The sequence below is a fragment of the Callithrix jacchus genome, chromosome 7, assembly GCF_049354715.1.
Source record: "Callithrix jacchus isolate 240 chromosome 7, calJac240_pri, whole genome shotgun sequence".
Taxonomy (NCBI): domain Eukaryota; kingdom Metazoa; phylum Chordata; class Mammalia; order Primates; family Cebidae; genus Callithrix; species Callithrix jacchus.
The window spans coordinates 103,581,498-103,607,624 of NC_133508.1; the positions used below are offsets into that span (position 1 = coordinate 103,581,498).

General features: G+C 38.1%; 1 protein-coding gene across 9 annotated transcripts in view; it reads left to right on the plus strand.

Annotated features, from left to right (window-relative positions):
• PDE4B (phosphodiesterase 4B) overlaps nucleotides 1-26,127 on the plus strand; it is a 701,553-nt gene that overhangs the window by 653,782 nt on the left and 21,644 nt on the right. For 6 of the 9 annotated variants that reach the window (XM_054236382.2, XM_035251772.3, XM_002750925.5 and 3 more), the window contains one exon: nucleotides 7,412-7,524. In XM_054236382.2, coding sequence (XP_054092357.1) covers nucleotides 7,412-7,524 — 113 coding nt within the window. Of the gene's footprint in view, nucleotides 1-5,451; nucleotides 5,749-6,723; nucleotides 6,830-7,411; nucleotides 7,525-26,127 lie in introns of those variants that run through there. The other 3 variants (XM_035251778.3, XM_017974819.4, XM_009001418.5) reach the window with 3 other exon arrangements.

A 26,127-nucleotide genomic window follows, 5' to 3' on the forward strand; every position in this document is an offset into this window, starting at 1 on the left:
GCCAATTATTCCTATATGTATGAAACTATTTTACATTTTAGCAAGTATTTATTACACTAAGGAAGGAACAGAAGAATGGAATAAATATGCTAACTTAAAGGCATGTAGAGCCTTAGGAGCAACCCAGACATAAGACATCTACAGGGCTAAAAGCTTGTGAATGAAGCTAAAAGTAAAGCTGAATGTAAACAATCCAATTAATAGACACTTCTCATTTACAAAGTTCGGAAGATTATGAAAGGAAGCTGAGAAGGTACCTAACTTCACAGACTTACCATTTAGAGAAGGAAAGGGATTACCAATATAATCATTCAGTGCAATAGACAATACCACTCCTGTTGTTCATTGCTGTAATTCAGCACACATCCAGCAGCAGGCTTAGCGTGTAGTAGATGCTCAGTGTACTTTTGCTGAATGACTGAAGAAACAGCTTCCTTACACAGTTCTCCATGTCTGAAGGGCCACAACCTGGTATGTCAGTTAAAATTTTGTGAAAGCCAAACGATCTGTTAGGTCAGGTTTATATTTTAGAAGTGGAAACTAACAACCTCTAACATAAGACAGGTGTCAAGAAGGCATTTTTCTGAAGTCATGCAGTAGGAGGGACGTTTTAGGATTTCATGGCCAACCATACACATGCTTCCTTTCCAAAGACCAAAGCAAAACTCTGTCAATGACTCAGCTGTCAAATACATGTTAATATATCATCAGGAAAGTGACCCAGGACCAGAGAAGTGGTGGGAGGGAGGAGAGAAGTTCCTGACACATGCCAGATGCTTTACCAAAGGCTTGGCATATATTGATTCACTTACTTCTCACAGCTAGTTTAAACTGACTTCCTGTTTTACAGGTGAAAAAACGGACGCACAGTGGGCTACTTATCTTGTCTGAAGTCACACTGCTATTAAATAGCACAGTTATGATTTATAAACAGCTGGGGCAGACTCCAATGTGGTCCACCGAATTTTGAGTTAGTGGGAGCATCCTGGTCTATGTCACATTAAAACCAGCATTTGTTGTTGCTTTTTAGCTCTGTGAGATTTACTCTAACTCTGTTGATACCCATTGCTGTAGCTAAACAAAAGAAAAGGAAATGTGTTTTTAGAAGTTCTGCTCTTGTTTTTTTAAACTAGGTTTCCCCTAGATGGGACTATCTGTTGAAAGCCTACATGGATATCCAGAAAGACAGAAAAGTGCACAAATCACAAGTGTAGAAATCAGTGAGTTCTTATAAAGTAAAAATACCCATGTAACCAGTTCTCTGATGAAGAAATAGATAATTGCCAACCCCATAGAAAGCCTTTCAAGTCCCTCCTGGTCACTAACCCCACAAGGTAATCAATACCTTGACTTCTATTACTATAGATTAGTTTTTGCCTCTTCGGAACTTTATGTAAGTTGACCCATACTATTTTTTAATGTACTTTTTAATATTTGGTTTCCCTTGTTCCACTTTGAGGTTTATGATATTCATTCCCATTGCTGCATGTGCCAATTGGTCCAATTGATTTAACCACTAGCATAACTTTGCAAATAATTACCACCTTCTCTAATAGAGAGTCCAATTATGTGAAGCCCATAAATGTTATGTACAGTTCTTTTCTATGTGCTTTCATTGGATAGACAGTGTGGGTGATTTGACAGACAAGTGTCTGATATATGGAGCTATGTTGGAATATCACTTTTATGTAATTTGTAAGAAATTTATATTTGGGGTATATTTTGATGCTTTCAATTGCTAATTATTTGTAATTTGAGGCAGAGCACTTATCTCTCTGATCCTCAGTTTTCTCATCTGTATTACGAGCCATGAGACTTAGGGTTTCAAAGTTAAATGACATCAGATACATAAAGGGCCTCTGTGCCTACTTTTCCAAGAGATCAGTGTGGTCATAAGATTGTACTTCCCTGTACTGACTGCAGGGCCAGCTTTTAGGGCACCTGAGGTCTTTTACCAGTGGGGCCACTGATTTCATAATTGCTAAAATGTGTCCCCATGTTTTCTAACTATGAGCAACTAGCTATTTGTGGCCAGGCAGAGGTTTCTAATTACCCTTTCCTGTCACTCTTCTCTGGATCTCTCCCTGTTCCCAACACGGCTCTCCTAACTCACACACACGTTTCTACTAGATTTGCATAAAAAAGCTGGGGAAATTGGTCTATGAACCTAAGTATTAGATGAACTGAAAAATTATTAAAACAGAAAAAAAGGAAAAGATCATTGATCATAATTAAGAATACTGCTCAGCAGTTTGTACAATGTGATCCTATTTCTATTATATACATATGTACATATACACACACGCACAAACACATACATGAGAGGATATGCACAGAGGAGTCAGCAATGATAATCTCTGACTGCTACAAATGTCAGATTTTTTATTATGTGAATTTTTGGCTTCTCTGGAATTTTCTAATTTTCTAAAAGCAACTATATCCCATCTGTAATAATAAATGAGATATTTGCAAAATGTATATAATACTAAAAGGTTTACAGTCATTTTTGTGTGTATTCTCTGATTCTACCTTTCTGTGAGAATAGGGTATTTTTTCTTATCCTCATTTTAGAGATAAATAAATTTACTCTTCAAGAACATAGGTAATTTACCTGAGGTTACCCATTGAAGCGAGATGCAGGACAAAAACCATACCTGGTCTTCTGAGTAAATATTGCACAGCTTCCCTATGCTAAAGCCTGCATTAGGTAGATCAGAAGAGGGAAGTGGAGACGCAAGAAATGACAGCATTTAGGAAAGCAGTTATGCAATTTTAAATAGAAGGGATCCAAGGGTAAGATGCAACTTTAAACGCAGCATTTTCAGAAATATGTGCATCTTTCAGTGCTAAACTGAATCCTCTATTACATAGGCCAAGATATAGTCTTGCTAGGAATTTGGAGAGAACTGCTCCAATAATTTAACCTCTGACTTCTTAGTTTATGCCTTACAGTAAATAAGATAATCATCCCTCTTCCGTATCTATCACACGGAGATGTTGCAAGGATTAATGAATAGTGTGCTGAGAGCTCCTTTGAAAAAAGAGCTATTTGAATGCCACATGTCATTAGCAGATTAACGTTAATTATAATTATTTACTCAGTTTATCTTCCTGTTTCTCAGAGTCAAATGCAATACCCAGCAGACCCACAGAAGGAAGAAAATCTTTCTTTGCTACTTTTGTTGGCGTGAAAGAGGGAAAGAAGAGAGGAAGAGAAGGGAGGTTGGTTCTCCCTGCTTCTTCCCTCTGGATGTTTTTGAAAACGAAGTTCAACCACATGGCCATACATAGTCCCATGACTTATTTTTAGTGCCTCTGAGATTTGCTTCTGTGGTGTTAAACATTGTTTCTTCTCAGGCCATGTAAGACAGGAACAGAGTCCCCTTCATGGGCATGTAACCCATGCGGTTGCACAGAGCCCTATGCTCAGAAGGGCACCATATCTGCCATCTTAAAACTTGTAATAATATTATCTTTGAACTTGTGTTTTGTAAGTGATGTCTGATGGGACAATGGAGTATGTGCCGGGGCTTGGAGCCTTGGCTCATGCACTTTCTCACTTCATGTCACCTGCCTGTCTCCCTGGTGCCCTAGGAATCGTCCAGCTTCCTGTTTCCCACCTGCACCTGTGACCACTGCTGTCCTCCATCCCCAGTCAGGGTACCTGCACAGGGAGGGTCTTAGTTAGCCATGTGTGCTTTGTAGCCTCAGGTGGGGTATGGTAGCAGTTGTCTCTGACCTGGGCTGGCATGGCTGTGGTAGACAAATCTTGATGGGGGTGACCTCTTGTCCACTTCTGATTCAGGTACCTAGCATGTCCCTGCTAAGAGGTTGCAGTACCCTTAGCAGTATGCTAAGTACCCAAAGGGTTGTCTGCTGTGAATAGGGACATGGGGACCAGGGGAAGGGAGAAATACCTAACTCAGCTTCCCCAGTTCTTGTACCTAGTGGGGGCACAGCTCATTAGTCTGGCAGCTATCAGGAAGGAGTAGCCAGCTGCTGGTGAGCTATGCATGTGTCCTTAGTCATAAGAGGCAGGGCCTTCAGGTTGCTGTGAGGGTCTGCACTCACCTCAAAGTATCCCAGTGCCTGAAATCATACAATGTTTAAACACACCAAGCCATTAATTCTGACAAGTGTAGCATAATAATTAAGATGTTAACATTGGGGAAATTAGGATGCAGCATATGCGGGAACCCCCTGTATTATTTTTGCAATTTTCTGTCAGTCTGAAAGTATTTTAAAATAAAAAGTATACGAAGAAAAAACCTGCCATGACAAGTTGAAAGAGAGAATGCAGAAGAAAGGAAAAAAAACTTTATATTTTAGTATCTTTTATAGCCCTTTTACTGCTTTTTGAACAAGGAACCCTGCACTTTGATTTTGCACTGGGCCTTTCAAATTATGCAGCTGATTTTTGCTATAAAATTCCTTGTCGAATATGCAATTCAGCTATCTCCCTTGCTTTTCTTCCTCACACTCTTTCTTACCCCTCAATGCTCTCGGCCTCTGGATTTATCTGATTGCCATTAATAATTCTCCTATGCATCTGTCACCTACTAAGAACTGGCCACCATCCTAAGCAATTCGTATATTTTATCTTATTTCATCCCTGTATAACTTTATGAGATAAGTATTTTTATCCTTATTTTACAGATGTAGGAAATTGAGCTAGGACCACACAGTGAGTGGTAGAAGAGAAAGTCAGTAGTCATGATTCTCACCCCAAATCTGGTGCTTTTTGCCACAGTGCTACAGACGGACCATTCATTCTCCAGGTGCCCAGGTATTTGTAGGCTGCTTAGGCACTTTGGTTTCCATTCCTCCAATTATTTATGGAGTATCTTCTAGGTTCCAAGCACTGGGTGTGGTGCTAATTAAGCTACAAAGTTATAGCAGGGATGCTCTGGTCATTTTCTTTGATTGTATTCCTAGGTAGCAGGTGTTTGACGTTCCTCTGTTTAGTACAGTCTGACCTCTGTGCCCCTGCCTTAGCTACCATGATAGGAAAACTGTAGAGTGGACACAAAATCTTCACCATGGATTAAGAATTTGGAAAGCGGCACTCTAGCATAACTAACATTGCTTTAAAATGTATTTATTTTTGCTTAAAAATTTTTATGGCTGATCTGAAGAAGAGAGGACAATGAAGGTGAGACCCCTTCATATCCGTTGTCTAGTCACCCACATCTCACGTTGTACCAACTCTGGAAGTACGTGTGTGCTTGTTCCGTACAATAGACAATGCACGAGCTCATTGGTGTATCTTTGAAGAGTCCTTTTCTTTTTCAGTACATCTGTTGGTATAATTACTGTAAGTATTTCTTTTGTCAAGCTTGAGTAGAAATCAAATCCTTTCTTTCCTCTTCATGAAGGAGAAATGTGACGTATCATCTTGCAGTCGTTTTGCATATCAGCAGATTCAAAAGGTTAGGCGCAAACTGCTTTCTCCCCACCATCCTGGTGAATGTCTGATCTTACTGACAGAGAACCACAGGTTGTGATGTGGAAGACACAAAGGTAGTAAATCTCCAGCAGCTGGGAAGTGGTTGGACTTTTTCCTTTATTAGAGGCAGGGAATGAGGATGGGAGGGTTCTGTCTCTTCGGAAAAAGCTTCCTTGGAAGAAGTGCTCTTCTGGAAGCAAACAGAGGAGGCAAGGGGGTGTTTTGGACACCCTAGAGAGTAAGTCAGAGAATCTTCGTGTTGAGGCAGCATTGCAAAATTGAAGTGGAAGAAAGGAAGGGAGGTATGTGCAAGTCTGGCTTGAAATGAATTTTATTAAAAACACCTCAATTCTTCTCGGCACATTTTTGAGGAGTGTGAAGAAAAATGGAGGAAGTTACCTCCAGTGGTTTTGTGGCTTTTTAAGTATGACATACAGGATATTGAATTTAACCCCTGTTTACCCTGAGGTGTATGAATGTTTTGAGGACAAACAAAGCAACTATTCTTTGAAATATGCATCTGTGGCCAAGTGATTCCAGTTACTTGGAATCACAGTTCTGTTGATTCTCTTTTCTGCTTCAAGTATTTGCACACCACAGACGTAAGGTTACTCATATAATAATTTTTGAAAACTATGTGGTCTTGCTAGAGTTTCTGTATAAATGTATAAAAATGTGTTTTAAATATGACAGGAATGTTATATTAGAACTCTATGAGATTTTACATTTTGTTAGTGCCTATTGTGTGTTTGTATTTCAGAAAGCTTGGTAAAGTTAATAAATGCTGTTTCTCTCAAAAACAGTCATGTATGCAGGAGAGTCTGACTGCTTTATACAACTCTCTGTAGCTTCATTAATTTATCTAGCATTTATAAATTTAATTCAGTGTTTTTTAAGATAGATTTCTTAAGCCAATAATCTGAAGTATTTCTTGAAGTATAGGCTCTCAAACTTCTGGATGTAAAATGACATGTTAAGGATATGTAAAAAGAGTTTTAATTGCCTAGAAAAAAAATGTAATCTTCAAAACAGTATTTTTTATATGGACCACCAAAAAATATTTCCAGAAAGTCTAGATTCTTAGAGCAACAAATCAGAGCCCCCAGCTTTAATCAAAATAAAAATCTGCAGCGTTCACATCTGGCTCCACCTGAAAGTCCGGTTCAGAATTTCCCTGTGATCCTGGCACTTGCAGAAGGGAAGTTTTAGCTTTGTTTAGTATAACAAGAGCTGCAGGACTCCCAGGCCAATAAACGTGTTCACGTAAAACTCCAGACAGTTTCTCTTAGACTGGAGTCTTATCAGGGAGACCTCATTTTCCCTCTAATTAAAGGAAAGATTTAAGGGAGAGAAAGGAATAGCCTATGCCTCTTACTTGTGCAGGTCAGTGTTAGCTGAATTAAATTATTCCAACATGAACACATTCCCCAGCATGAATGACTGCCCAGACTTTGAACGTAATGGTCAACCAGTTTTCCCCCAAATTTTGACTGTTTCATTTAGAAGAAAAGCAAAATGAGAAAAAGCTTTCTTCATTTCTCCTTGAGATGGCAAAACACTCAGAAATGACATCACATACTCTAAAGAACCCTGGGATGACTAAGGCAGAGAGAGCCTGAGAAAACTCTTTGCCACTTCTGCCTTTAGTTTTAGGACACATTTATGCAGATAAGCTTATAAGAGACCGTTCCCTCCGCCTTCTTCCTCAGAGGAAGTTTCTTGGTGGATCACCGACACCTCATCCAGGCGGGGGGTGAAAACTTGGCACCAGTCATCCCAGGCAGAGCACCACTGTGATTTGTTCTCCTGGTGGAGAGAGCTGGAAGGAAGGAGCCAGCGTGCAAATAATGAAGGAGCACGGGGGCACCTTCAGTAGCGCCGGAATCAGCGGTGGCAGCGGTGACTCTGCTATGGACAGCCTGCAGCCGCTCCAGCCTAACTACATGTCTGTGTGTTTGTTTGCAGAAGAATCTTATCAAAAATTAGCAATGGAAACGCTGGAGGAATTAGACTGGTGTCTAGACCAGCTAGAGACCATACAGACCTACCGCTCTGTCAGTGAGATGGCTTCTAACAAGGTAAGAGGTAACTTTTTATTCATTAAAGTGTGATTTTGCAGGGAGCTCTGGCTCTCCCCGTCCCTGTCTGCAGCAGAGTGTGCCAGGGAATGCTATCAACCCTAAGAATATGTTTGTTGCTTCGTCTAGAAAGTCTGTTCCAAAGTGTCACACTCTACTTGTGTCTTGATGCTGCTACAAAAGTTTAAAATCCTCAGTACGCTGCAATTTACAGAAAACAAACTTCTCTCTTACTGATGCAATTTGGAATATGTTGAAGGTGAGAGGCGTCTGTCTGTAAAGCTTCCAAACCAATATAAAATTGAAAATGCTTTAAACATTTTTTATAGTTCTCAGGAAGCTAATATCTGTGTGAGTCTTCAGGGTAAAATGCATAACATGTTGCATTGCAATCAGCTGTTACATATGTATTTTTAAACAAGAAAGTAGTTTAACCTTCATATATCAATGGGAGGGAATGGTTTGCGTTCGAATTTGATAAATACCCTGTAAGAAATAGGACATCCTGGGATTTTCTAACATTTCTTTTGTGATGCTGGCATTGCCTAAGATAAAAAAGAAACAATATGCTTTGTCTCCAAAATCAGAGGTTTACTTCTTTTAAGTGTGCTGATTTTCATAGTGAAATCATTTGAAATTGTTTCATGCATGCTGCCCCCAAAATGGTTTTATTTGCAATCCCCAGACAAAGCTTAATGTTGAAGAACTTTAATTATCTACCATTATATCATTTGTTTAATTATCACCTGGACTTACAGTGCTAATTTACGTAGTGAGAGTTGTTGCTTTTTTTTGTATTTTTACCTTGGAGAATATTATATTAAATACATATCATTACAAAGTTATATATGTGTGTACACACACACACACACTTTGTTAGAAAGCCTTACAGCATACCCTCATAAGCACACACTTTCAGAGTTCCTATCATTCTAGCCTGAGGTATCATCTAATTGTCTATGTTTTGGGGGGCTGGAAAAAGATTTTTCTCCACACCTGCCAGTGTGCTCTTTCCAGCCCAGAGGTGCACCAGCGAGTGTGTGTCCCTTCTCCAGCTTTCCTGGGGTAAAAGTACCACCTTTGAATCAAGGCTTGCTGGCTGCCACTCAGAGGATCTGCGCAGAGGAAGCAGTGTGTCCTCAGGAGATCCTGAAGGAGGGGAGGGGGGACTCTTCCTACTTGGAACTCTTTGTTTATTGGTTAATGAAAGGGTGAAAATAAGTCTCTTTCTAAAATTTTAGTTTAGAGTTGAAGTTGGAAGGGAAAAAAAGGAAAAGAACACATTTGAGGATTAACTATTTATTGACTTTTCTCTGAAGGTCTCCATTGAAGGTTAAACTAAGGGATTTTCCAAGCTAGGGTAAAACTCAACCAGCTGCTTCCCCATGAGGAGGGCTTTGCTGTGTAACTTCTCCAAATCACACTAGGACTTCATGTGGTAGGATTTTCACAAGGCTTCAGCCTACTTTGGAGCATTAGCAGAAACTCTGTTCCCTGTATTTTGTGATGATTGACAGCCATGCAAGATGTAGACCCAACATGTATGGGGTAGTTTTTCAACAGTTTTCACTGGAGAGAACATGGCAAACTTAGATTGTCATCAAAACAAACTAACTGGAGTCACCAATATAAAGCAGGCAATTAATTCCAAGAAGAGGAAAAGAATACTCCGTGAGAAACTACGAATTGCCATTAATTTTCATGTTGAGTGTTGATATGCTGTAGTATTCTAATCCCATGCATGCCTAGAGTGCTGAAATTAGACACTGGCTCTCTTGCAAATTTATTAAAAATAATCTCATATTCAGCATAGTAGTTAGTAAGGTTCTGAGACCAGGCACTCTGTAGACACGGGTGAGGATTCCAATCCCTCAGGCTTCCGCTCCTTCTTTATGGTGTTATGTGCAGGAAGCAATGAAAGTTGAATAGAGCTAACCCTAACAAAAGGGCTAACCCTCAGTGCTGACACCGTTAGCTTAAGTAAAAGGCATGCAGTGTCAGTCATTTTCTAGATCTGTAGAGGAAAGGGTGTTAGGCAAAGTAATTATTTAGTGCATGAATGATGCCCAACTGACAGCTAAGATCATTTTTTTTAAAGATCTCTTTTTACTTTACTACCTTTAAAAAATTTAGTGATTGTTCAGATAATTGTCTCAGGTAAAGCTTAAGCGAAACAAGCACTGTGGCACATATGATATAATGCAGTGAGGCCTGGGCGTATTGCTTCACACCTACAATCCCAGCTCTTCGGGAGGTCAAGGCAGGCGGATTGCTTGAGCCCAGGATTTCAAGAAGAAGCAATGCAAACATTTTTGTGGCCACCAGAAAGAAATATGATCTATACCAGTTGTTTGTGAACTGAATTATCCATGGCAAAAAAAAATAACATTCCATATTCAGTTTTAAATGTTGTTGAAATTATCTGAGATTTCCATCCAAGTTGACATTTTAAAACTTTATCACAATCACCCCTCCCATTACCGTGTAGTCTTATGTGGCTGTATTTTGCTTACCCTCACCAACTAAGGGGCCAGGGTAAGTCTCTGAGTGGCACATCTGGAAGTGATGTGAAGACATGTTATAGAGGGAGTATACTTAGCAGCAGCATCCACTGCATTTTTGCAGAAATCTGTGTTCCTAGTTCTGTTCCAGCTAAGTGCCCACTAAGTTTTGTTCACAATATCTGATCTAAGAATGGTGATAGGTGAAATCGTGTTATGCTGAGGGGTATCTGGGAATTACATAAGTGCTGTCTACATGCAACTGGTGGAGCGTGAATGGTGTTTGGTGGAGGAAAAGCAAGCATATTTCATCTTTACTTCATCTAGGTAGGGTGGTGCTTTTGTTGTTTGTTTTCCTTAATTCCTTAAGTTTTGAAGAAAACCGAGTGACTCAAAGATCCTAAAAGACTTTCTCAAATGTACTTCACAGCCCAGACACAGAGTTAGATAAGGAACTGCTTCTGTGACTTACAAAAACATCGTCTTTTCTGGCCCAAATTTCTCTAATCCCTTAATGCTGGCCATAGGCCAAATAGAATTCCAGAATTTTAGAGAACAATTCAGCCAGGTGGGTTAGTCTTGAAAATTATTTTCCTCCAAGAATTACTAGAAGATGGAGTAAGTTAGCAGAAGATTTTACAAGGCAATGGTATTGTCATTTAAGATCAAAAGGATGTCTAGTGAACCTTCTGCCAGCTGCCCAAATTCTCTTCGACGTGTTAGAGCTAGCCGTTTTGCTTAACGACAGATTGCCTTCTTAGAATCGTTTGTTAATTTTTGTTTCAATTTTCATTGCCTCCTAAATTAGAAGAATTGTCTTACACTTCAGTGAAACATATTAGAGCATGAGTTCCTCAGTGACAAAACAGTCAGATGTTTTGAAAACAGGATGCTTTGGCTCTGCATTATAAAAAGAGGAACGGAAAGAGAAACAGTACAGAAAGGAAGAAAGCAAATAGCCTCAGCAGGGTCCCCAGCCCAACAACGGCAGAAACTGTGACCTATCTTCCTGACCTTCACTGTGGCTCAGTTCCTGACCTCGTGTCACCAAAGCCAACCAACGTCATTAGAAGAGGATAGGAGGAATGGCGCAGCTGCTGTGAGGGTGACTAGAATTTCCTGTCTCCTTCCTGACAGACACAGTCAGAAAAGTACAGGGTTGCAACAACAGTGGCTGAGGAAGGACCAACCCGGAACAATCCCAGGGAGGCGTAATTGTGACTGACGGGGAGTGGGGAGGTGTTCCTTCCCTCATTGTACTGAGAAACCCAGTCTCTCACCTAGAATTTTCAGGTGACAAACGTTAAAGGGGGCATTCTTACCCAGCATGTTAAATGTTTTTCAGAAGATGAACATACCGTGGTATTCAGAAAGGAGCTATGTTCAAGCAACTGGTTACTGTCTTCACTTTCCCCACAAACTCCTTCCACTGCCCTTTTTGTTCTCCATTGGTTTTGCTCTGGGCTGTTTTATATGCAGTACAAAGGTTGGGTGCTGCTGGGTGAAAATGGGTATTCTGTTATTGAAAAGAGCAGCCCTGTGTATTAGTACTTTTTTTTTTTCGAATGAAGCATTAGGACCTAGCACTTCAGTCAATGTTTGCCAAGATAGGAATGGGAGATAGATGGCCCTTATTCTCTTAAGGCATTGTGAAGTCGGCTGCGGATAACCATCTTGGGGAAGTGAGTCCTCCTGGCTATGCAGGCTTATTTTTCCAGTTCTTCAGGTGTGGCCATGCTAGAGTTCTAAACACAGAGCACAAAGACAGCTAATTGCCAGTGCTCTTGGGTGTGCAGGATAAAGTCACACAATTCCACCAGCCAGAGCCAGCTGGGAATTAGGCTGCATGACACTGGATGGTGATCATGGCAGACTGATTGCCCTAATGAGAGGTGAACCATTTTGTATTTAACTGAATAATCAGTAACTATGGAAAATGCCAGGTCCAGCAGAACTGACAGGAAATAGATCTTACTGGCCAATGGATTCATCTTAGAACTCTGTCAGAGACAAGGAAAACAGGTGCTCAGTACTTGAAAGGAATATTCATGCCACTTTTGCCTAAAATGTAATGATATGATGATAGCAGTGCTACCCTTTGCATAAGATGGATCCTTTTCCTGGGCCCTGTGCTTTAATGAGAGGGCCTTAGCCTGGCCTTCCTTCTGCCCTCCACCCCAGGAAGTGAGGAGGTCCCTAGAGATGGGAGGGCATGGGGAAAGAAGAGAGCCAACCTATATCCAAGGATTTCAAGAATTCTAAATTCAGCCTGACCTTCCAGGCTACTATGGAGGGATATCTGTCCAGGGAGGGGTAAAGGAGGTAGTTCAATGTATATCTTTGTTTATTTAGACTTACGGTATGTGGCCCCACACATGTTAGCGGTGACCTGGATTAGAGAGTAGAGTAGAATTAAAACCAGTTCTGATAGCCAGGTGGGCACTCATCTTTTTTTTGGTTCAACTTTTCTCTCTTTACTGCTCAGGTTTGTGTAGAATAAATTAGGGAGGCAGCAAAATAAAGTGAAAATAACCTGGGAATAAGCCATGAGTTTGAGTTCTAGCTCTGCCTTTACTTAGGTATAGTATTAGGGACAATAAACCCATTTGTGATCTTTCCGTTTCTATTCTATAAAACAAAACTGTTGGAAAAACCCCAGCTTTTCTGTTTATTGATTGAAAAATATTAGTAAACAACAGAACAACCTTTACAGGTGTATGCAGACATTGTGCTAAGTTATTTACCTCATTCTGTGATCAGTATTCACAGTAACTCTTTGAAATAGGTACTGATATTATTCCTGCCATACAGATGAGTAAAGTGAGGCTGAGAAAGTTGAAATAACTTGCCTAAGGTAAATCATAGAGTCAGGATTCATACCCAGTCCATCTGACTTACCATTAGTGATGCCACTGAGGCATATAAAGATAGAAAAACGTTTAGAGTTATTTAGTAATTCTTCTAAGGGGATTCTGGATTGGTTAATGGGTGATCTTGTTCTTTCAACTGTGACAAGCATTACTGAGATCTGGTTCAAATTTGTATTCCATAGCTACCATACTCACAACCTCTAGCCATTCATTGCCCTAGGCCCAGTCTTCTTGCCTGGGAAGCAGTGTCTACAGACATAGATAAGGGGAAAGAACAGTCACAATTATAGAAAATGGTTATAAAGTGTGCATAAAATGCAAATAACACTATTAAACTAATCCACTGACTATTTCAGATCAATTTGCTAACTTCAAGATCTGTTTCTTAAAATTATCCGACATGGCTTAAGATAAGATAGCAAAGGTTTGTTTAAAGGACCTTTGACTACCCCCAAATTCCCTTTTTCCCTGCTTCTCAAAATAAAAAGGAAAATGGAGATAAGCTATTCTTTTTTTCTTGAGATGGAGATTTACTCTTGCTGCCCAGGCTGGAGTACAATGGTGCTATCTCAACTCACTGCAAACTCCATCTCCTGGGTTCAAGCGATTCTCCTGCCTCAGCCTCCCAAGTGGCTAGGATTACAGGTGCCCACCACCACACCCAGCTAATATTTTGTATTTTTCATAGAGACAGGGTTTTACCATGTTAGCCAGGCTGGTCTTGAACTCCTGACCTCAGGTGATCCACTGGCCTCATCCTCCCAAAGTGCTGGGATTACAGCAGTGAGCCACAACGCCCTACCTATTTTTTAAAAATTTATGTTATCATTCAAATGATTGGGGCAATGTCATTATATGCCACAACCTTTCCAAAGCATGGAATATGATCAAAATATAGAGAATTAATGCTTCAGCAATATGTAGGGAAATTTTTGGAAGTAACATGACTGTTTTCCTTGGGCTTTGTCTTCAAATGAAGATGAAAAAGATTAAGATATTTATTCTTTGTCATTGTTTCAGTTACTCTTTATTATGACAAAGTGGAGTTTTATTAGTGAGTATTAGTATTAGTACAATTCAGTATTCCAAGTTCTAGTCTTCTCAAAACCTAGCAAATCAAAGAGTTTGAAAGTTATTTGGTGTTTTGTAATAAGTTTGATTTGTAACCTGTTTTGTTTTATTTAAATTGTTCTTCAGAACCATTTCCTTTACTCAATGGCAATCCAGATCCAATCTTTCTGCCTAACTCACATGAAATCCCCAAGTGAGCAAGTCTCTAAAAAAGCAAGCAGAAATGAAGTGAGAGGCCATTACCTTTGATTGTTTTACCTCTGGCTAGCTGATAAGAGAGTATAATAGTCTCAAAATCTGATAAATAAATCATTGTAAGGGGAGCCTCTTTCTCCACACTGGAGAAAAAATAATAGCTATGTTTAGAGTGTCAAATATAAATGTAGAACACTAGTCTTGAAAATTAGAATTCAACACATTAACAGAATAAATGTTTGGTCTCCATTTTTTAATACTTCTTTTTCATCTTTAAAAAATTTTTTAGTTTTCTTTTTAGCATATATCCCAGTCTAAAAGACTCCTAGGTTCTATGTCATTGTTATCTATGAAATAAAAACCAAGGGTGGAGCTTGCATTTGCAGTATTCTTCCAAAACATTTTTCTTCTGAGTAAAAGTGTGCTCAACAAGTGGAGATAGCTCAGACATCTGGAAGCCAGGACTTCCTAAACAAGAAGATGCCAGGGCAAATTTGTGCCACTGTCAATAGGTTTCACACTCTTGAAGGCACAGTGCCAGTAGTCAATGTGCTTTCCTGCGCATCCTTTCCCTCTAGCATTTTTCAGGGACCTACCAGCCCTTTTCCTTCTTGCCCACTTGTACATGATATTTCCCTCAAGTGGTGCCAAACTGTTTAGTCTCTTGGATATTTCATTGTAATTTCTTTTGTTTGATTTACTTTAAAGTAGCCAAGTGCTTCCACAAAGAAAGGACTGTTAAGTTATTTAGAAATGAAGAAGACAGTAAAACTCCTGTTTCTTTTGTTTCTGTTTTGGGAAGTGCCTGATATTTTTTTCCTCTTATGGAGTAGATTTTGAAGCTATTAATCATGCCATTCTGTTCATCAGTCACCTTCTTCCTTCTGCTAATTACTTGAAATTTTGAAACATACCACGTTTGAAATCTAAAGCCCCCAAAGATTGAAGTTTAGCAAATTTATTAAAATAAAATGCATCTTCGTGGCCCACTTTCATCTTCTAATTTTTTTAGCTACTCAAAATAATCATAACTTTTAAATTAATTGTTAAATACTTTGCACGGCCACCTGTCCTCACTCTTTGCTAACAGCATAATGTATAACGTTACACCATTAAGGAATTATAAAAATGAAATTTGAATACAGATACCAGGATGTAAAAATTACTAAGCCAATTTTTAAATTTTAGGTTTAGGACAAGAGGCATTGGCATTTGATATCTAAAAAGGTAGATTTAAAATAGTTGTTTTAGAAATAAAATAGTAAAAAGAGAAATTATCATTAAATCAAAATATATTTCCAACTCAATTATATAGGCTTTGCTAAAGCCAATCAGACAGGGGACAGGGAAGTATTAATTTGTCGACTATCTAATGTCTTTGTTCACTATTGATGATGAAATTTGATAAATCAAACCAAAAAGATCTAAACATTTTCTTTCCAGTTATAGTTTTACGTGGTTACATTAGACAAAGTCCTAGAAGACAGCCTTAAGTATTATTACCTATTTCTATTTGAGGTCATTTTATAGATGAGAAAATGAGGTATGGCTTTTGCCACTAATAAAAAGTGAGGATTAAAGTACCTAAAGTACTCCGAATAACTTTGTAAAATATGAGGCGCAATATAAATGAAAAGTAATTTTATTATGGCATGACTTCTCCAAAGTCTTAAGGTGAATTAGCGGATTAAGGTATTAAAACGTAGGTCTGATCATAAATCTGGCTTACTGCTCATCTTCAGCAAAAGTCCAGATGTGTTTGAGAAAGACATGGGACATTTCCTCTTTTGTTTGCATTGACTTTTAGCCTTCTCAGTCTTCATTTATGCTTCTTGAATAAAAGGTATACATAAGTGTCTTAATAATTTCAAGTAAAGAGAACTAATTTAGTATGCCTGAAAATTTAGTGATCAAAACATAGCAAGAACCAGTTGAAGTGAGTTACTTTAAATGGCCCTGGTTTTAATTTCAGAATTTTTAAAAAGCCTTAAATTTTTTGAGGCTTTTGATTGGTGTTTGCTTTCTCACTAATTCGAATGCCAAAGTTTAGGTAGTAAAAATACCCTGTGGTTAGTGTAATTGCCCTTAACTTCTTTCTATTTCTTTCTTTCCTCTCTGAAACTGAAGATGATAAATTGGAAAGTTTTACCACTGGGATTGGTAAGGCTTGGGTTCTCTCTGCCACTTTGCAGAGCTGTTAGCATGGAAAGTTGAACTCGAGATAGTGATTTGAGTTTGACCCTCTCCCTACACCCTAGAATGCTTCTGCCCAATGAACTGGATTATGTACAGCTCTCACAACTCAAATACAATTTCTTGACTTGAGTCACGTTACCAAGATCCTAGTGGACTTAGGTACGGTGGTGTCGGCGACTACCTATTGAGAAATAATATAAATGTAATTAATGCCTTGTAAATATTTTAAACCAAGTAAGTCTAATTTACAGCATATAGAGACATATTTTTATGTATTTAGCTAACTTAAAATGAGTCTTAATGCTTGTAGACCCCTGAGTTAAGCCAATACTGCAAACATTTTCCCATAAAATTTGGATAAATAATAAACTATTAATATAATAATTTTAAATGTGGGGGAAAATCATGGGAAAATGACTCGGGGAATTGATCTTCTTGGGATAATGTTCATAAGGGAAATTATTCCTAGAAGATCCTTGACAGTCTAACGTTAGCTCTTTTTGTTGCCATAATTTCTCATCATTATTTATATTATGAAGTAGAACAAAGTAAAAGAAAATTCCTTAGCATATAATGTAAGAAATGAAAAGAAAATTTCTAATTCTCAAGTGAGTAAGAAAGCTTAATGTTTTGGCTATTGGAATAAGATACAGAAAATGTGAATTAAGAAGCTAAAAGGAGGCTGGGCGAAGTGGCTCACGCCCATAATCCCAGCACTTTGGGAAGCCAAGGCGGGTGGATCACTTGACATCAGGAGTTTGAGGCCAGCCTGGCCAACATGGTGAAACTCTGTCTCTAATTAAAAAAAAAAAAATTAGCTAGGCGTGGTGGCACCCACTGTAATTCTAGCTACTCAAGAGGCTGAGGCAGGCTTGAAACCTGGAGGCAGAGGTGGCAGTGAGCCGAGATCACATCCACTGCACTCCAGCCTGAGCAACAAGAGCAAAACTCTGTCTAAATAAATAAATAAATAAAATGAGATCAGGCCAGTGGCTCACATCTGTAATCCCAGCACTTTGGGAGGCCTAGGAGGGAGAATCACTTGAGGCCAGGAGCTCGAGACCAGCCTGGCCAATGCAGAGAAATCCTGACTCTATTAAAAATACAAAAATTAGCCAGGCACCATGATATGTACCTGTAGTTCCAGCTACTGTGGTGGCTGAAGCACAAGAATTGCTTAAGCCCCGGAGGCGGAGGTTGTAGTGCACCGAGATGGCACCACTGCACTTCTGCACTCCAGCCTGGGCAATGGGAGTGAAACCCTGTCTAGAAAAATAAATAAGAAGAAAAAGAAAAGAAAAGATAAGCTAAAATGGATATTTTACTGAGGGAAAATACATTTAAGGGCTAGGAGACTCATTTGCCTATAAGAAAGGAATGGCACAGATTTTTTAAGAGACAAAAATTTTTAGTAAAATTTTTAGTAGCCGATTTAAACAGTGGATTTCCAACTTATTCTCTACCCTCAATGTCAGAAAACCTATGGAAAATGTAGTTTAAAAATATCAGCAAGAGTTTTATCATCACTTGATAATAAAGAAACACAGGCATTTACCCTCTGTCTTCATATTCCTTGCCTAGAAAACTTCCCCTTGGCTCAAGCATGTCATCAGATCAGACCCTGTGCTATGATTCTGCTCCTAGGACACCAAACGCCGGAGCTTTTTTGAAACCCTGCCCTAGCTATCCTAACTTCTACAACATTTTCATAGACCATCCCCTTACCTATCTTATCAATTAATACCATAGCTAACATTTTAGTTATCTGAGATTTTATTTATGTCTGCTCAGATTGCAAGTTTTGAATGTTTGAGACTCCACTTTCCTTGCAGGATTCGAGCTAAAACATGCCAAGGATGCATAGATCTTTTTCTGTTTAATTGTAAGGATGGAAGTGAAAAGCAAAGAAGGATAGAAGTGAAAAGCAAAGAAGGTTTTTGTCAGTTGGTGGTAGTTGAGTTTGTAGACTTTACTTTTAAAAGTTGTCTGCAATTTCCTTGGTCATTTAAGAAATTTGTTGATGTGGGGACTTTTAATAGACCATCTTGCTTTTAAACAATGCTGGGATGGGTAATGACCTCATTGGTGGGCACAGCACAATAATAAAGATGGAAAAATTTTTTTTTAGTATTTTCCAAAATTGTAAAGTTATGGAATATTCTTAAACTGTCCAATGACAACATGCATTTCTGGTACACTTTTGTGTGATGGTGAGAAGCTAGAGACCTTCTACAGGGTCACTAATGAAATGGACTCCAACTCCCACTCTGGATCTTTCACTCATAATCCACAAGGATTCATTTAACCAGCCAGATACTAATCATTTGCCAAGCTGAAAGGACACAATGCCCTCCCTGCCTGTAGCCCTTGTCTGTTGTGATTGCTACTGCTGGCTCCATTCTATAAGTGAGTCAGATGATTTAGATACATATATGTTTACTAACGCAATGAGTATGTTTTTCTTGGCCAGGCCCAGTATATTATTTGTGTTCTTGACAGGGAGAGCTATCACTGGCATTTTTTCCTGCTGTATTTGAACACTCAGGAACTGGTTGTGCAAAACTTATTTGCATCTTTTTTGTGTATTGCATGGGAGTGTCCTTGAGAACACCTTGTCAAGATTTACTAGTGTGATTTTTTAAATATTTAAAAATCAGTATCATTTAATTTCAGTGAATTTGCTTCAATTTATTGGAATTAATTACAAATACTTTTGTACTTATACTTTCTTTTATATATTTCAAGTATTAAGATAAAATTATTGCCTAATGCTGTATTATATGTCTGACATAGTAAAATTTGCTAACTGAGAAAGGTCACATATTGCTTATCAAGACTCTTCAGGGCCCTAAATACAGTTCTAAAATAGAAGAACCTTGTCAAAAATAAACAAGTAGGAGTATACTCTTTTTGTTTTAAAAAAGTTAAATACATTGGGTTGAGCTATTTTTTGTAAAGTTAATAAAGGAGGAATAGAGATTAGGAAAAATTTAGGAAATTCCGATCACTGCTTTTCACATTTAACCACATGATCCAGGACTTCATTTCCCAGAAAACTCCATGTCTGCCCAAGGGAACATTATTATGAGACAATGCAGAGATGTCTAAGGCTTATTTCCTCACTTAAAATTCATTTGCTCTCAAAGTTTCCTGTGGTACCAGGATATAGCATTAAAAGAGTTATTCTCTTTAAGTTCTAGCTATTTCTTATTTGCGTTTTGTTAGATCCAATGTAGCAGAGTACTGAAACATATTTGAAGTGTCCCTTCCTGCATACACAGTGCTCTCACTTGTGTTCTCATATGACACTCACCCTGAGGAAGATCTCACCATATCCCCATTTTCAGTTGTGAAACGGACGTTCAGAAAAGATAATCGATTTATCCAAGTCCTTTACCTACTAAATGCAGGACTTAGAGTCAAATCTTGTTCTCTTTTCTCAAAAGTTGAATAATTTAAAAATAAAAGTTAAAGGGAAATCCACAGTGTAATGTATTATATTCTTGTATAACTTGTTAACAAAACATATCATCATAGAATTTTAAAGCTAGAAATCAACCAAGTCTTGTTTTTCAGACCTCGGTTTAGATGTCATCTCTTTAGAAAGACCTTCTGTAATTACCGTAACTCAACAGCTTGTTGGTTTTACAATTTATGGTTTCTGATTTTGATCATGGAACTTGGTTTTTTTTTTTTTGAGACGGAGTTTCGCTCTTGTTACCTAGGCTGGAGTGCAATGGCGCATCTCGGCTCCCCGCAACCTCCGCCTCCTGGGTTCAGGCAATTCTCCTGCCTCAGCCTCCCGAGTAGCTGGGGTTACAGGCACGTACCACCGTGCCCAGCTAATTTTTTGTATTTTTAGTAGAGACGGGGTTTCACCATGTTGACCAGGATGGTCTTGATCTCTCGACCTCGTGATCCACCCGTCTTGGCCTCCCAAAATGCTGGGATTACAGGCTTGAGCCACTGCGCCCGGCCGGAACTTGGTTTTTACTTACATCTTTCATTAGACTGTAACGTTAGTGAAGACATAAATTGTGTCTACCATGTTCACTAGCAAAGCCCCAGCAGTTAGAATAGTTGCAGGCACATGGTAGGCATTAGAATAAATATTTTTTGATCAATTACATGAGGTTCAGAAACTTAATCTAATTTATTCAGGACCAAGTATTTATTAGTGGCAAATCCATTAGAACCCTGGAATCCTGTTTCCTGTTGTGCTGCAATGGCTACTTGCCTGCCATGCCTAATTCCAGCTTCTCAATTTGCATGAGAAACCCTCATCTGGTTCCCAATGACTCCCCAAAGTACCCCTAAAAAAGGGAAAACTTACTCCCACCCTTCTCCTTCGTCCAAAGTCAGATAACAAAGAACAAAGTTGTGAGGGACAAATGCTTTCTACTGTGAGTAGAAATGGTTTTGGTTAAGGTTTTTGTTTGTTCGGTTGGCTTTTTGTTCATCTATCTTTCTGGCAATTCTGGTTTAGACTTCTTAGACTGGTGAATAATCTAAATGTCAACCAGAGAGTCTGAACTTCTATGAGTAACTCATGTGTCACATAATCTGTGTGGCATAGCACTGCGTCACGCCTGCAGCAGAATACTTTGGGAATTTTTTAATTAATTACATACACTGCTGTCAACAATGAAAAGAAAGGTGTTTAGGTATCAAAGAACCAACTGAAACTTCCACCCAAAAGCAAATCCAAAGTGGGAAAGGTGCCATGAGCTCAGATTATTTTAAAATGTACAGATAAAACCAACTTCAAGTACAAATTCTGCAGAAGAAGGAGTGCATACTAGGTCTCAGACACCTTGTGAGCCACTTTACTTTTATTATTCCTAATCTTCCCATTTCAAAGAGAGAAAATTCTAGTCTCTAAGAAACTCAGTGACTTGCCAGGTTTCTCAGACTAAGTTACAGTACATATATTTTATTTCCAGATTCAGTTGACTCTTCAGATGCTCCTACGTCATGCTATTATGACATTGGGTTAGCTGTAAGTCTGGTAAGGCAAACCTGCAACCAGCACCTCCTCTACTTCATGTTTGCAGTAGAAGCTGCCTTTATAAAGCTTCCGTGAACCCAACAAACCTATATATCTTAGGGTGCATTGTCATTCAAAGCATCTCTCCATCTCTTCTAAATTATGATAGCTAATAATAGAAAATACAAAATATATAACAAACATAACTACCTTTTTAAATAGGATAAAATTACATAAGACATAACTTATGTCTATGAAATTTATGTCTATTTTATAACTGTTATGAAACTATTTTCATCTTTTATAGTTTAAAAATATGTGCAAACCGCCAATCTGTAACAGATTTTTCTCAATTTGCTGGTGCATACTCTAGCTTAGGGATTAACGAAATATCAAAACAGATAGTAATATATACGTTTTCAGGGAAGAAAAGGGTGGGTCTATATAGCCCAAAGTTTTTTTAATTTATTCGATAGACCCTAGAGTTGATCTTGAAAATTGCCAGATGAGTAGGCTGTCCCAGCCCTGAGAAACCACTAATCCTGAAGCAGCAATTTCCAAGGCAGGCTTTGGAGCACTCCACTGTCTTTCACCTCAAGGACTATATGAAAGTCACTAGCTGAAATCCACACAATTAATATTAAACACAATGTATTCTACATGATTCTTTTAAGGGGTGGAGTAATAATCTCAAAAACAAGCTATGGTAGATTTTTGTAGCTGCAAAAATTTAGATAATTTAATAAGGCAGGATTTAAAACAACCTAAGAGGTATTGTAGACTCAAAACGAAATTCAGTTCTTAAAGAGAATCATGACCAATACGTATGGGTTATGAAAAGAAAGTAGAATATTTGGGTGGTAATTTCCCTGTTCTGTGTAACTACTTTCAGGTCAGATATGAAGGTCCTAAAACAGGTCCTATTTTTCACGAGTCAGGAAAGGACACTAGACTGCATGGTCTGTGGTCTGACCCATGGAAAGTTCTTCTGATTGTTGAAAAATACTGTACATTGTAGAGCTTCTAGCTGTGAAATGTTTTGAAAGAAACCTTAGCCATGTACTTTGGAATCATATTAATGTCCTGTGGCCTTAGAATTGGCTCTAGAAGTTTTCAGTTAAATATTAGCCATTACACCTGCACACAGAAAAAGTTGTAGAAAGGCTTAAATGGAAAAACAAAAGAGTAACTGAATAATGTACCTTAATTCCTTGATTTTTCTCAGTTACTATGATGATTTATGTCATCTGTTGAAAAGGGCTTCTGCTATATTTAATTATATTTAATACACCATCATCTCAAGTCTTCAGAGTTCCTTTTTTTTTTTTTTTTTTTGGTCTTTCTCTATTACAGACAGAATAACAGGGGAGGGTCAGGCATATGAAATAAAATTGTGAAGTTCCAGGAACAGTTTTAGCTCTTACGTTTCTCATTGGAAGAAAAGGTGTCTGTCAAAAAGAAAAATTCAAAAATTTTGAATTATCTGAAAATATATAGTGCCCCTAAAACTAGCATATATAATGAGTGTATGGCCTGGAAATCCCGTCTCTTCATAGGCTATTCGGACATGCAGTATCAGGACCATATTTACAGAAGAAAAAAAAAGATAAAGAAAATTGTCATTCATCTGAAATTCAAATTTACTGGGTGCCCTAAATTTTTATTTGCTATATTTGGCAACCTTATATATGTGGAAGCATACATATAGTTTATAAATATTATATATATAGTTTAAAATGCATAGTGAATGTATCAGTCTTTAGGTATAGTTACAGTATCTTTTGTCCATTTGATTATTACATCACTACAGCAACTTTCAGAGTTAAGACAATGTTGGATCATGAGAAATTGCTATAAACATTCTTATGAGAATCACTTCGAGTCTAGGAAATGTCAGTTTTTTAGTGTTTCAATAATGTGTATTATATCGTCTCTTGAGAAGTTTTCAGAAATTCTGAGAAAAAATGGACAGCAGAAAAGGGTTAGATAGATGGGAAGAAATATCTAACAATTTGGAGAGCTGTTCAAGCCCTAATCTCAAGTTGTAGAGTAGATATATTCAAATTTATTTGATCTTTTGATATTTTTCAATTCTGAATGAAGGCACTGGTGGTTTTTCTCTGCTCTGCCTTTTAATACGTCACTTAAGCAGATACTTGTCCTTTGAGTAAGTAGAATTCATTCTACTTTTGCTTCATCCTAATTTTTGATGCGGAACAATGGTAGATGTATTCATGCTTGTTTTTCATTAGATACTTACCTATTGATTACTACCTCTCTGGGCAGTTAAGAAAAGAATCACTCAATTCTAGTATGTTTACAAGAGTTTCTTTCTGATTTGGCACATGGACAGTGAGAATGACCTCACTGTGTTTGTTCCCTGGCACATCAAAGCTTTGCTGCAGATGTTAGTACAGCAGAACTTGTTTGCTAAGATGACCCATTATGGAACTCTAGCTGATTAAGCAGATGTTAATGGATAATTGCATGTCCATGATTACTTCTTTGACCATATTACCAACTCAACTCAATTTCACTTGCTTTTCAAATAAGACAAAACTGTCAATAAAGAAACTGGACATCAAGTTTCAAAAGATTGGTAGAGTTTATAGGGAAATGCAAAAAGGAGGGAAGAGATGATACACACATTGTCAAATATTCTGAAATGTTAAGAATTGTGGAAATTGTAAGTTTCATAAGGAGTTTTAGACAAAGGACACTATAGCCCCCATTCTGTTTTTTTCTTTTTCATTTTAAACTTAGATTTGCTTTACTTCTTTGGGTCTTCATTTCTTCCCATGCAAAATCTCTGAAAGTCAAAAGGAAGGTTAGAAGCTAGCCATTTCACCTCTAAAGAAATTAACTTAGCTTACCCAAGATTACACTTGTGGTTAGTGCCAGAGCTAAGCCAAGGATAAACTCTGTTGACTTCATTTCTCACTAAACTGTACCACTGCAGTCTACCGCTACTAGCATTCTGTGCCTTCAGGAAGAATTTTCAGCCTCTTCACTTTCCTGATGCCCAGGAATTCTTTTTAAGTTATGACTAACAAAGTATAAAATATGAGTCAAAAGTTAGTCCCTAATAAAGTCATTGTGACTCTAATGACTTCGGCAGTTGTTTCATACTGCAAAAACAGGAAAATCCCACACAATAAGGCGCCTGTCTAACAGCTGGGCTCCTGCGTAGAAGGCCACCCACAAGAGTAACTAACTGCCGGGGCTGTCTTCCTCTCTTTGACACCTTTTTATCCCCTGTTCTTACAGTTTTCCCCTATTGACCTCATGAGGTTATCAATGAGAGGAGGGTACCTGCTTTAGCTAGTCTTTGATAGGCTGAAGAATAGTTTTGATCACTTAGGATTCACTCCTAAGTGATTTTCAGTTCACCCTCAATAGGCCTAACTTAGTCTTAGAAGTAGCTCTTTGATGGGCTTTATACAAGCTTCCTGTATTATCATTCTTCTGGATTGTTTTATTCTCAAAAACATAAAATCACCAAATTTTAGATGTGAGAGGACCCTGCGATCATTCCAATTCACTCCTCCTATGTGATTAGTTCAACTAAAAACTCATCATGAAGATAGTACCTATCTTGCCAATGGATCTTTGCATAAAGCTCAAACTAGTTCTCCCATGAGAAATATAGAGAAGTAAGGAAGTGTCCTATCAACTCAGAAGAAACTGGCTCAGAAGAAATAACCTCTGTATGCAGTGTTGAAACTAAAATAAAATGGAAGCCATCAAACAAAATGTTCCTACCAAGTGTAATTGAATTTCAGCGCTTGTTACTTATTCTCTACTTTTAAGATGACTTTTCACTATTAAAGGAACTTACTCAAAAAAAAATCAGACAATTTTATAGAAAAGGTATATTCTAGGCAAATAATATTAAATCACTTATTTTTCACTATTAAAGGAACTTATTCAAAAAAATCAGACAATTTTATAGAAAAGGTATATTCTAGGCAAATAATTTTAAATCACTTATATAGAAAACATACCTACTTCCCTTTTCAAAAAAATAGCTGCAATTTCTAGCAGTGTATGTGAATCTAGTGTTGGGCATCAGCTTAAGAAGCCTTTGGAGGAATTTTTATTACTAAGAGTTCATTCATAAATTTTACTTGTCTGTGTTGAAAAGGGGCACTAGCCATTTCCTCTGGGGACATTATTTCTAGGTAGGCTCTGACAGGGTTTTCTTGTGAAGGCAGATTCTTAGGAAAAATAGTATCTGTGTACATGAGATGGTAGAGACACATTTATCTTTAAAATAGTGAGTTCCTGTTTATGGATTTCTCTACTGCATTTGATTAAATAACACCCATTTCCTTTCAATTCAGTAACTCCTTGGGAAACAGTTTTACCCAGAGGCTATTTTACCTTCAAATCTGGACTAAACATGCAACTTAATAAATAGAGAGACTCCAAAAGTCTTAGACTGTAAAACTGAGGAATGATAAATGCTTCTCTTCCTTTGTTACGGTCTGAAGCATTTTCAGTCTGAGTTGTTTTCCTCAGTCATGTGGAGGGAGTTTTGTTTTCTGGGAAATCTTGGTTGCTGGTAAATAATGTGTACAAACTGTAGGAGGCAGCCACAAAATTTATTATACGGTATAAAAGGTTAGGGTTGAAAGGCTGAGATCCTAAAATCATGCATCATTCTCATTTTACACATGAAAGGTGATGTGACTAAACAGGAGAGTGAGAGCTGAGACTGAAAAGTCAACATCCGTCTACTACTGCATCGCAGCTGCCTCTGGCTCGCCAGAAACACTCCTAT